Consider the following 13,186-nt stretch of genomic DNA (forward strand, 5'->3'; position numbering starts at 1 on the left):
AGCTTTCTAGTTAGGAACTCTGGTGAACCTTGTGCTTCAGGGTCAAGCTCACTGGATCCTTGGGGCACTGTATCCTTGGCATGTGTGCCCATAGAGAAGTCTATGCATGCCATGTCTGGCATGTGTGCCATAGGTGCGCCATCACAGGGTTAGATCAAAATGACAAATCATAGCCTCTAAATGATTTCTAGAACACTGAATATAGATTTACACTTTCTGAACTAAATATGAATAAGTGATATTAAAACCAAAAACACACAAAATAGACATTAACCCAGAGGTAATTCAACATGTTTTCCCCAGACATCACCCATATCTCATTAGTTAAGCAGTCTCTTTTAAAGGAATGAGAGAAGCCTGAGGTTCACTGAGCCTTGCATTCAGCATTTCCCTGACTATTGCGTGATGTGGCTCGATAGAACTCCAATCTTCTGGGTTCAGATAAAACATCTGGGCAGATTGTGAATGCTGGGCCTCCTGCCCAAGTACTAGGGAAAAACTTGATCTCCCACATCATCTGTTCTCACAGTCAAACTCAGGACAAACTCAGCTCCTTCCATAAGAAGTCTGTGCAGAAATATATGAAGCAGGGACTTCTGGGTAAACATGGCAGCAAACTAGACGTGAATTGCTTCCTCTCCCCCGTACCGAATGAAATCAACTACCTCAAAAGAGCATAAAAATCATCTTTGGAAGATCGGAGGGACTCTCCAGCATTCCACAGCAACAAAGGTACGTGGGGTTTGAACACTTCCACACTATAAGAGAGAGAGAAAGCTTGCTGCCAAGTGTGAGCTGAGCTGAGCTGCCCTCCCCCACCCCACCTATGCCAGCACACTCATTGGAGACAGCGAGTGAGCGAGGAACGTCTCTGCAGTGAGTGGGGAGCACTCCAGTGTACTTGGGATCTAACGAGGACTCCCAGGGAACTACCCCTCAGAGCTGTTTCACAGGAGAGCACTCAGACCTCCGGGGCTCCTGCAAACTGCAAACGCTGTGGAGTGTCTAGAAACGTCCTGAGGCAAAAACATCAAAATCTGCCCATTTCACTCAGATTTCTGACTGAAAAGGAAAGGGAAAACCACCAAAGGGATGACTCAGAGTGCCCAAGATCAACCCTTCAAGAGGAATGGGAAAAAAAGTGACTATTGAAAACTTTTATGGAGGGAAAATGCAGGCTACAGACGAAAAAAAGGATGAAATGCAAACAAAATCAAAACACGCCCCCCCCAAATGGAAATTATCCACAAGCTCTGGAAGAACTCAAAATGGAGCTTATCTAAAAGATGGAAACCTTCTGGCTAGAAAAATGGGAACAAATTTAGAAAAAGGTCTTCAGCCTGACAGACAAAATCTCACAATTGGAGAAACAGCTGGAAGCCTCTAACAGAAGGGCAGACCAAACTGAAAAGCAAAACCAGTCCTTAAAGAGCAGAAGTAAGCAACTGGAAGACAGTGATCTTGCAAAATAGCAAGAATTAATAAAGCAAAGTAAAAAAATTAATGAATTAGAAGAAAACATAAAATATCTCACTGACAAGGTGACAGACCAGGAAAACAGAGGAAGGAGAGACAATTTGAGAATCATTGGTCTACCTGAAAAACCAGAGATTAACAAAAATATTGATGCCATACTACAAGAAATCATCGAAGAGAATTGCCCTGATGTTCTCAAACAAGGGGGCAAAATAGAAATCCAAAGAGTTCATAGAACACCCTCTATACTAAATCCCCAAAAGACAACCCCCAGGAATGTAATCGCCAAATTCAAGAGCTTCCAAGCTAAGGAGAAAATATTACAAGAAGCTGGGAAGAGAAACTTCAGATACAGAGGTGCGTCAGTAAGGATCACACATGACCTAGCAGTGAACACACTAAAAGACCGTAAAGCCTGGAACATGATATTCAGAAAGGCAAGAGAACTGGGTCTTCAACCAAGAATCAGCTGCCCATCAAAACTAACTATATACTTCCAGGGGAAAGTATGGGCATTCAACAAAATAGAAGATTTCAAAATATTCATAAGGAAAAGACCAGAACTCAGTGGAAAGTTTGACATCCAAACACAAAGAGCAAGAGAAACATGACCAGGTAAATATGAAAGAAAGGGAAAAGGAGAAAAGTGCTTTTTTTTCCTTTTATTCAAACTCTCTTCTATAAGGACCACAATTAGATCAAATTATATATACTAACATATGAGGGAAATGTTATGTGCGGCTTTCAAAAATTGTATACATTAATAGAGTAATCAGAAGAATCACTCATAGGGAAAGATTGGGGCATTAACGTGATTTGGAGGGGAGGAAGGGAAAAAAAAGAAATAAAAAGGAAGGGGAGAATCAATGAAGGTACTAAGATATACTTGAAGAAATAGAAATAAATTAAATAGAACAATCTTTCTCACACAAAGATACACACGAGAAGGGGAGGGGAAGAATTCTCTTAGAAGGAGAGGAAAAGAGTGCTAATTGGTATTACTAAAACCTTACTCTCAGTGAAACCAACTCTGAGAGGGAAGAGCATACAGATCCATTGGGGTCTTGAATTCTATCTTATCCAACAGGGTGAGGGAGAAGGGAAAACCAAGGGGGATGGGGGGGAGGGAACACAAAAGGGAGGGGAAGGGAACAAAAAGGGAGGGGCTAGAAAGGGAAGCACAACAAGGGAGGGGACTAGGGGGACTGATTTAAAATAAACCATGGGTTTAAAAGGTAATAGCAAAAGAAGAAAGGTCAGAATTAGGGGAGGATATCAAAATGCTGGGGAACTCACAAATGACAATCATAACATTGAATGTGAATAGGATGAACTCACCCATAAAACGTAGACAAATAGAATGGATTAGAACCCCAACCCTACCATATATTGTCTTCAGGAAACACACATGAGGTGGGTAGAAACTCACAAGGTCAGAATTAAAGGTTGGAGTAAGACCTATTGGGCCTCAACTGACAGAAAGAAGGCAAGAGTAGCAATCATATCTGACAAAGCCAAAGCAAAAATAGACCTGATTAAAAGGGATAGGGAAGGTAAATACATCCTGATAAAAGGGAGTATAGACAACGAGGAAATATCACTAATCAACATGGTTGTTGATTAGATTAGATAGATAGATAGATAGATAGATAGATAGATAGATAGATAATGTTGATTAGATAACCAACCAAATGGTATAGCACCCAAATTTCTAATGGAGAAACTAGGAGAATTGAAGGAAGAAATAGATAATAAAACTATACTAGTGGGAGATCTGAACCAACCATTATCAAATTTAGATAAATAAAATAAAAAAATAAATCAATAAGAGGTAAAAGAGGTGAATGAAATCTTAGAAAAATTAGAGTTGATAGATATATGGAGAAAAATAAATAGGGATAAAAAGGAATACACCTTTTCAGCACCACATGGCACATTCACAAAGATTGACCATACACTAGGTCATAAAAACATGGCATACAAATGTAGAAAAGCAGAAATAATGCAACCTTTTCAGATCATAAGGCAATAAAAATAATGATCAGTAAGGGTACGACGAGAGCAAAATAAAACATCAATTGGAAATTAAATAATATGATGCTCCAAAATCGGTTAGTTAGAGAACAGATCATAGAAACAATAATTTCATTGAAGAAAATGACAATGGTGAGACATCCTTTCAAACCTTTTGGGATGCAGCCAAAGCAGTACTCAGAGGAAAATTCATATTCCTGAGTGCATATATTAACAAATTAGGGAGAGCAGTGATCAATGAATTGGACATGCAAATCAAAAAACTTGAAAGCGAACAGATTAATAACTCCCAGAAGAAAACCAAATTAGAAATCCTAAAAATTAAGGGAGAAATTAATAAAATTAAAAGTGATAGAACTATTGAATTAATAAGACAAGAAGCTGATACTTTGAAAAAACAAATCAAATAGACAAGGTACTGGTCAACCTAATTTAAAAAAAGGAGAGAGAAGAAAAGAAAATTAACAGTATCATAGATGAAAAGGGGGACCTTACTTCCAATGAAGAGGAAATTAAGAAAATCATTAGGAACTTCTTTGCCCAATTATATGGCAATAAATATGCCAATCTAGGTGATATGGATGAATATTTACAAAAATATAAATGGCCTAGACTAACAGAAGAAGAAATAGAATTCTTAAATAATCCCATATCAGAAAAAGAAATCCAACAGGCCATTAAAGAACTCCCTAAGAAAAAATCCCCAGGGCCTGATGGATTTACTAGTGAATTCTATCAAACATTCAAAGAACAGCTAACCCCAATACTATACAAACTATTTGACATAATAAACAAAGAGGGAGTGCTACCAAACCCCTTTTATGACATAAATATGGTCCTGATTCCAAAGCCAGGTAGATCAAAAACAGAGAAAGAAAACTACAGACCAATCTCCCTAATGAACATAGATGCAAAAATCATAAACAGGATACTAGCAAAAAGACTTCAGCAAGTGATCAGGAGGGTCATTCACTATGATCAAGTAGTATTCATATCAGGAATTCAGGGCTGGTTCAATATCAGGAAAACCATCCACATAATTGACCATATCAATAAGCAAACCAAAAAAAAACCACATGATTATTTCAATACATGCAGAAAAAGCTTTTGATAAAATACAACACCTATTCCTATTAAAAACACTAGAAAGTATAGGAATAGAAGGGTCTTTCCTAAAAATAATAAACAGTATATATCTAAAACCAATCGTTAACATCTTCTGCAATGGGGATAAACTAGATGCATTCCCAATAAGATCAGGAATGAAACAAGGATGCCCATTATCACCTCTATTATTTAACATTGTACTAGAAACACTAGCAGTAGCAATTAGAGAAGAAAAAGAAATTGAAGGCATTAAAATAGGCAGTGAGGAGACCAAGTTATCATATCACTCTTTGCAGATGATATGATGGTCTACTTAAAGAATCCTAGAGAATCAACAAAAAAGCTAATCGAAATAATCAACAACTTTAGCAAAGTTGTAGGATACAAAATAAACCCACATAAGTCATCAGCATTCCTATATATTTCCAACACATCTCAGCAGCAAGAATTAAAAAGAGAAATCCCATTCAAAATCACCTTAGACTAAACAAAATACTTAGGAATCCTCTCCCAAGACAAACACAGCAACTATATGAACACAACTACAAAACATTCTCCAAACAATTAAAACTAGACTTGAGCAATTGGAAAAACATTAACTGCTCATGGGTAGGATGAGCCAATATAATAAAAATGAACATCCTACCCAAACTTATCTATTTAGTGCCATACCCATTGAACTTCCAAAAAAAATTTTCACTGAATTAGAAAAAACAATAACAAAGTTCATTTGGAAGGACAAAGGATCAAGGATATCCAGGGAAATCATTAAAAAAAAAATACAAAGGAAGGTGGCCTTGCATTCCCAGGTCTCAAACTATACTATAAAGCAGTGGTCATCAAAACAATTTGGTACTGGCTAAGAGACAGAAAGGAGGATCAGTGGAGTAGACTTGGCATAAATGACCTCAGTAAGACAGTCTATGACAAACCCAAATTACCCAACTTTTGGGACAAAAATCCAATATTTGACAAAAACTATTGGGAAAACTAGAAGATGGTGTGGGAGAGATTAGGTCTGGATCAACACCTCACACCCTACACCAAGATAAACTCAGAATTGGTGAATGACCTGAACATAAAGAAGGAAATTATAAGTAAATTAGGTGAACACAGAATAGTATACATGTCAGACCTGTGGGAAGGGAAAGACTTTAAAACCAAGCAAGACTTAGAAAGAGTCACAAAATGTAAAATAAATAATTTTGATTACATCAAATTAAAAAGGTTTTGTACAGACAAAACCAATATAACCAAAATTTGAAGGGAAGCAACAAATTGGGAAACAATCTTCATAACAAAAACCCTGACAAAGGTCAAATTACTCAAATTTATAAAGAGCTAAATCAATTGTACAAAAAATCAAGCCATTCTCCAATCGATAAACGGGCAAGGGACATGAATAGGCAGTTTTCAGCCAAAGAAATCTAAACAATAAGCACATGAAAAAGTGTTCTAAATCTCTGATAATCAGAGAGATGCAAATCAAAACAACTCTGAGGTATCACTTCACGCCTAGCAGATTGGCTAACATGACAGCAAAGGAAAGTAATGAATGCTGGAGGGGATATGGCAAAGTGGGGACATTAATTCATTGCTGGTGGAGTTGTGAATTGATCCAACCATTCTGGAGGGCAATTTGGAACTATGCCCAAAGGGTGATAAAAGAATGTCTACCGTTTGATCCAGCCATAGCACTGCTGGGTTTGTACCCCAAAGAGACAATAAGTAAAAAGACCTGTACAAGAATATTCATAGCTGCGCTTTATGGTGGCAAGAAATTGGAAAATGAAGGGATGTCCTTCAGTTGGGGAATGGCTGAACAAATTATGATATATTTTGGTGATGGAATACTATTGTGCTGAAAGGAATAATAAAGTAGAGGAATTCCTTGGAGACTGGAACGACCTTTAGGAAGTGATGCAGAGTGCGAGGAGCAGAGCCAGGAGGACATTGTACACAGAGACTGATACAATGTGGTACAATCAAAAGTAATGGACTTCTCCATTAGTGTCAATGCATTGTCCCTCAATAACCTGCAGGGATCAAGGAGAAAAAAAACACTACCCACAAGCAGAGTACAAACGGTGGGAGTAAGAACACCAAGGAAGGACAACAGCTTGACTATAGGGCTGGAGGGGATATGATTGAGGAGAGACTCTGAATGAACACCCTACTATGGAAACCAATAGCATGGAAATGGGCTCGGGTTGAGGACCTTTGTGATACCCAGAGGAATCATGCATCGCCAATGGGAGGGGTGGAGGGAGGGGGGGAGGGAAAAGTAAAGGTGATCTTTGTTTCTCATGAATAACATTTGAAAATGACCAAATAAAATAATGTTTAAAAAAAAAAAAGAAATATATGAAGCATGAAGCAGAAGTTTCCAGTCTGCTGCTGGAAACAGTGGAACTATGGGCCCCATGTTCCTTGGATGGAGTGGCAGAATAGGGAATCTGTTAATTTTGTGGCAGGCTAGAAACATCTATAATGGACTGGGCTTTCCCTGCAGGATACCAAACTGACTAGGTCACACAGATTTCTTTGTACAGATTTTAATATAATAACAAAATTATTGTCTCTAGGTAGATTGTTAGGTAGATAGCTATCTAGCTCCAATCTATCCAAACTGATTTCATATTACTCTTCTACATGTTTCATGTTCTAGATAAATTAAGACTACTTGCTGTACCTCATACATGATATTCTATCTGCATTTTTTTTTTGCTTTGCAATGGTTAATCCTCATTTATGGAATGATTCATCTTTTCTTACTTCATTCAAGGCTCAGCCCAAGTACTCTTTCAAAGGGCTTCTTCCTCCAGTTGTTTTCACTATCCCCAAGTACTCTGCAATTTTTGTGAATATTTTGCATTTGCTCATCTGAGTACATGTTGTTTTCTTTCTAATTGTGAATTCCTTGCCTGGCTTATGATAGGTACTTGGTACAAATTTCCTGAATGATTAATCGAAGGAGAACTTTTGTTTTCATTTTTCTCTTTTGAATACCTTAGATAAGTACTTGGACCTAATGGGTGCTTAATAAACTTGCCTAGTTGATCTACCATGTCTTAAGTCACACTGTTGTCTTTCAGGAAAAAAGAGTTTGTTTTTTTTTTCTGGGATTTCTGTTTAGTGAATCTGAAGTGCTTTAATGAATAGATGGGAATAATTTCTAATCAATGTACATTATTTATTTGCTAATTCTAAACATTTATTGATAGATTAAATAGATTAGATGGGATATTTGGAGATTATGAAATGTTTTTCTTGACTGGTATTTTGACCAGTAGATTGATGGTGCCTTAGAGAGGAATAGGAATTTGAGTCATTTTTTGCTGGGCTGGAAGTGAAGGAGGGTGAGGAAGGTTGAATTGGTTATGATAGCAGCACACACTTATGGTAAGCCGTCCTGAAGGTATTCTTTGGACTCCTTTGGTCCACAGGCAAATTATAGCCCAGACAACTCAAGGGGCAAATTTGACAGATGTCCCAGAGTAGGAACATAGGTACCATAGTCTTGTGTTTCTTTTTTTAAATTCATTTATTTTAATTCAATTTTATTTTCAGTTCTATCCTCTCTCCCTTCTATTCCTTCCCTTACCCATTGAAAAGGCAAGATATTCTTTTTTTTTTTTAAAGATATGTTCTAAGACACTTCTTCCTTTCCTCTACAGGTATGAATTCATACCTTCATTGAATAAACTAGGCCCTTGGGAGGATATGAAGAAATAGAATATGTGGGTTTTACCTGTAAGGAGGTGATATTTTAATTTATTAAACACTTTCTATGTTCTAGTTACTACAGGGGGGAAGGGGATGGGGTAGCTGGGTTGCTCAATGGACTGAGAGGCAAAGAGACTAGAGACAGGAGGTCCTAGGTTCAAATCTGGCCTCAGACACTTCCCAGCTGTGTGACCCTGGGCAAGTCACTTAATCTCCATTGCCTAGCCACCAATATACAGTATTGATTCTAAGATGGAAAGTGGTATGGGTTTGTTTTTTTTTAATATCCTACTAGGGCTAAAATTATGAAATAGAAGTCTTTGCCCTCAGGGAGCTTATAATCTAGTAGGGTAGATGTGACTGAGACAAATAACTCTATTACATAGTAAAATATGTTGAATACTCTTTAAAGATTTGAGAAAAAGGGAACTCTCTTCTACTTGGGATGAAGAACAAATGCTTCATAAAGAAAATAGCATCTGAGTTGTGTGTTGAAGAATGCTCAGAATTGTCATAAGAGAACAGGAAGAAGTTGGCAGGGAAAGAGACAAGAACAGGGGATAAATGGATGAGTATTTCAGGCATGGAAAGTGGCATTAGCAAAGACATGTAGGTAGAGGAAGGCAGGATAAGTTTAGAAAGCAAAAAATTGTTCATTTTGGGAATATAAAGTTCATGAAAGGGGTTAACAAAAATCCTGAAAGGTAAATCAATCCCAGGTTGTAGAGGGCCTTATATACTAAATTAAAGAGAATGGATTTTATTCACTAGGCAGTGAGGAGTTGCTGTTCTCATTTTTCTTCCTCTTTCTGCTTTTGACACATTCCCTACTTTTTCCTGGGCTAGCTATCTTTGCTGAATTTTTTGCGACTTTGCTTTTTTTCTGGTTCTTTTCTTATGTCTCTGGCTTCAGTCTCTCTTGTTGAATCATTTTCTCTTATTCCCTAATTACCATTCCCTAATTACAGATATCCACTAAGGCTCTATTCAGGCCTCCTTTCTCCACCACACTGTTAGTGATCTTATAAGTTTTGGGGAGGGCTCACTTTATCATTTCTATGCCCATAACTCTCAGATTTATGTGTTGAGCCCTGGAATCTCCTTTGCTGTAATCCTGCATCACTGATGACCTGTTAGGTAACTCCAACAGAATGTTTCATCAGCATCTCAACATTAACATGTTTGAAACAGAAATCATTATCTTTCTTCAAAACCCACCCCTCTTCTTAACTTGACTATTTCTTTTGAGGGCAGGCAGCCTTAATCATCCTCAACTCTTACCTCTCCTTCATCTTCTCTATTTAATCACAATTATTAAATTTGATCAATTCTACATTCACAACATCTCCCATATCACCCCCTTCTTTCTACTCATATTGTTGTTGCCTTAATTCCCTTATCATTTCTCTCCTGGGCTACTGCAATGATCTTCTTTGCCTTCAATATCTCCTCTTCAGTACATCCTGGACATGGCTGCCCATTTAATCTTCCTAAACAAAAGTTGGAGATGGTATCACTTCCTTGCTCAAGAAACTTCAGTGGATAAAATACACACTCTTCTGACATTTAGAAATCATAACAATTTGACTCTAGCTTATCTTTTCCTGAGTGATTTCACACTTTCCCTTGGGCAATTCATATTCCAGCCTAGCTGGCTTCCAGCATGCTCCTTCCCCTCCCCTGTGCCTTTATGCAATCATGACCTTTATTTTTTAGATTCCTTTGCTCAGTACCATCCCCTACATTAAGCTTTTGCTGCTCTTCCCGGTTTGTGGTTTCCTCTCTACTACTCCCACAAGAATTTGTTTTATTTAGTTTGTATACATATTGTGTTTACTAATTTATATATTCCCCCCAAATAGAATGTATTCTCCTTAAGAGCAGGGAATAAATATCTTTGTATCTCCAGGGCTTAGCTTAGAGTAGGTGCTTGATAAATGTTGAATTAATGAATGAACCTGACATTCTTTATCACTCTAGTCACCTGCTTTTGGCCATTGCAGTTTATTGGGACCTTTTCTAAAATGTGATTTCCAAAATTAACTGTGTTCCAAATGTAGACTGAGAACAGAGGGACTATCACCTAGACTCTCTGCCTCTCAATATAGTCTAAGCCCTTGATAAATGACCTTTTTTGCTGCTATATTATAGTATGGAATTAGATTTAGTTTGTAATTTAATAGCTTACATCCCCATATCTTTTTCAAACTGCTATCTAGCAATGCTTCTGCCACTTGTGAAGTTGATTTTTCAAATCTAGTACAAGACTATATCTTTCCAAGATTTCATCTTGGATTTTGGTCCAACGTTGTTACCTATTGGATCTTTTTCCATCTTGGCTATGAATGTGCCATCTACACATTATCAAAACCATTGATTAAGAGTATTAAATTGAAATATAAACCTGAGACATTCATCTTCCTCTTTCCATGTTAACTTTCTAGACATCTAAAATAGAAATTCTTTTTCATACTAATTTTTGACAAAGTAGGTCACCACCATTCTCTACTTTTATGTTTGACTTTTTAAAAATGTTAATAAATAATCTTATTTTTATTCCTGCTTAAATTCTTCTTAGTTTTCACAATTGTGGTTCTAGCCTGTTTTTCCAGGCTAATTTTACATTATTTCCCCCTTGTGGATTTTTATATATAGTTTCATTTTGATTGTGGCTTCACCTTGTTGAAGTATTTTAAATCCCAGTTCGGTCATTCAGTATGTCTTAAACTATCCTTTTAAATCCATCTAAATAGAATTGAGCTGATTATATTCAAACTCTATAAGATTTACTTTTGATTGGGAAGAATGTAAGGTTGGGAGCAGCTGGGTGGCTCAGTGGATTGAGAGCCAGGCCTAGAGGCTTTGGACGGGAGGTCCTGGGTTCAAATATGGCTTCAGACACATCCTAGCTGTGTGACCCTAGGCAAGTCATTTAACAACCATTGCCTAGTCCTTACCATTCCTCTGCCTTGGAACCAATAAACAGTATTGATTCTAAGGCAGAAGGTAGGTACGGGTTTAAAAAGCAAACAAACAAAAACCAGGCAGAGTCCATAGATTTTGGCAACAACAGTTTCATCATTAAGAATTTGTGCATTTTCAAGTAGATTTCTAAGAATAAAGAGAGAGAAGATATTCTTGCCCGAAGTATTGCAATTTAGTGTAATTTTTATCTTCTGTCCCCCCAAGAACTAGAAGGATGATGCAGGGATATATGTAATGGATCAGGTTTGGGTCTGGGTACATGCTACTGACATTTTTAGCCAGTGACAATAATAGGAATTGAAAAATAGTTAGAAATATGGAAAGTTCTTCGAAAACAGAGCGTATTTCTTTTCATGTGACTTGGTGTTAGAAAGGTATTTATATTTTATAGAGGATCTTAGAGGGTAGTATTGGGTTTATGGTTTTAAATGTTTCTAAGTGAAAATGTACAAATTGGTTCTGTTGTAATGTATTACAATGTGAACATACCGATTTTATTTTTTTCTTTGCAGATATTTTATAAAATGTCTAATGGTTATGAAGATCACATGGCTGAAGATTGCAGGGATGATATCGGTAGAACGAATTTAATTGTCAACTACCTCCCTCAGAATATGACACAGGATGAATTGCGAAGTTTGTTTAGCAGTATTGGTGAAGTTGAATCTGCAAAACTTATTCGTGATAAAGTAGCAGGTAAAAATGAGACGTTTTGTGGGGAAAAAACAATGTATTAGTCATACTAAGCAGTTCCCATCAGAGAGATTTTGAATGTATTCCTTATGTATATATTCCATTCTCCCTCATATACATGACAGGTACATTCCTGAATGTTGGCTATAAAGTAAAATTTCTATCAATAACAAGTTGTATTTCCCATTAATTTTTGTAAGATTTAAAAATTAGTTCCCTGACATAGCAAAATCACATAATCATTCAGAAACAAAGTGTGTAGAATGCAGAGCAAAAATAAGGATGTCACAACAAAAGATAGGGTTTTTTTTGAGAGCAGTGAAGGTGAAGGAGAAAATGGTTAAAACAAGGATAGGAAAGAAGAGAGAAGAGAAGACTACAACTTCCTAGAAACATTTTACTTCCTTCTCTGTTCTTTTGGAAGAAAGTTGATAAGCTTTAGTGTCCTACACCCTTTTCTTCAGTCCTGCTCTGGGAGCTGAGAAAACTATATACAGCACCCTGAACATGACTGTAGATACTGCTTTTGTTGATTTCTTGTCCCAGACTCAATCCCCATAGCAAACTGGAAATGTACACATGCTCCTAGAAACATGGTGGCTCTAAAAAAAAAGACGTGATGAAAATAATTCTCAAACCTGGAGGAAAATCATGATTATATTAAACATTAGACTGAAAACATTAGACCTATTATTAGCTTGCATATGGATTCTCTCTTCAATATAGGCTATCCCCCTAAAGTACCCTCTCTGAAAAAAAAAAAACAGATAGTCATACACTGAAAAAGAACTGTTCTTTTGGAAGCAGAGTAGCCAGTTTATTAGTGAAGTTGAATCTGTAGAACTTACTTATAATAAAGGAACAAATAAAATTTAGACATTTTTATAAAATATCAGTTTATTTGTAGGATCTTAGAACGTTAGACTTTCTTTAGCTAAGGAAAAGGCTAATAACTATTTATCTTCTCCCAGTTATCTTCCTCAGGAGCTAGTGCCAGTTCTAATGTAAGGCTTGGAAACCATATTACCCTAGTGTCTGTCCTCTCTTGCCCCTCTGCTTTCATGCTCATAGAATCACCTCTGTAGCTATGAGTAACAGTTCTAGAAACTTTTATCTTTAGGTAGAAAGTAAAACCCAAATTGTGGAAAAAGTATAAAATTCTTTA

At 36.8% G+C, this 13,186-nt stretch overlaps 1 protein-coding gene across 3 annotated transcripts in view; it reads left to right on the top strand.

Moving 5' to 3' along the window:
- The window catches only part of ELAVL1 (ELAV like RNA binding protein 1), a 79,352-nt gene that overhangs the window by 26,131 nt on the left and 40,035 nt on the right, over positions 1-13,186 (top strand). For all 3 annotated transcript variants that reach the window (XM_016432275.2, XM_007489496.3, XM_016432274.2), the window contains exon 2: positions 11,841-12,024. In XM_016432275.2, the coding sequence (XP_016287761.1) occupies positions 11,853-12,024 (172 nt within the window). In that variant the 5' untranslated portion in view covers positions 11,841-11,852. The remainder of the gene's footprint in view (positions 1-11,840; positions 12,025-13,186) is intronic.

The sequence above is a fragment of the Monodelphis domestica genome, chromosome 3 (assembly GCF_027887165.1).
Source record: "Monodelphis domestica isolate mMonDom1 chromosome 3, mMonDom1.pri, whole genome shotgun sequence".
Classification (NCBI taxonomy): Eukaryota; Metazoa; Chordata; class Mammalia; order Didelphimorphia; family Didelphidae; genus Monodelphis; species Monodelphis domestica.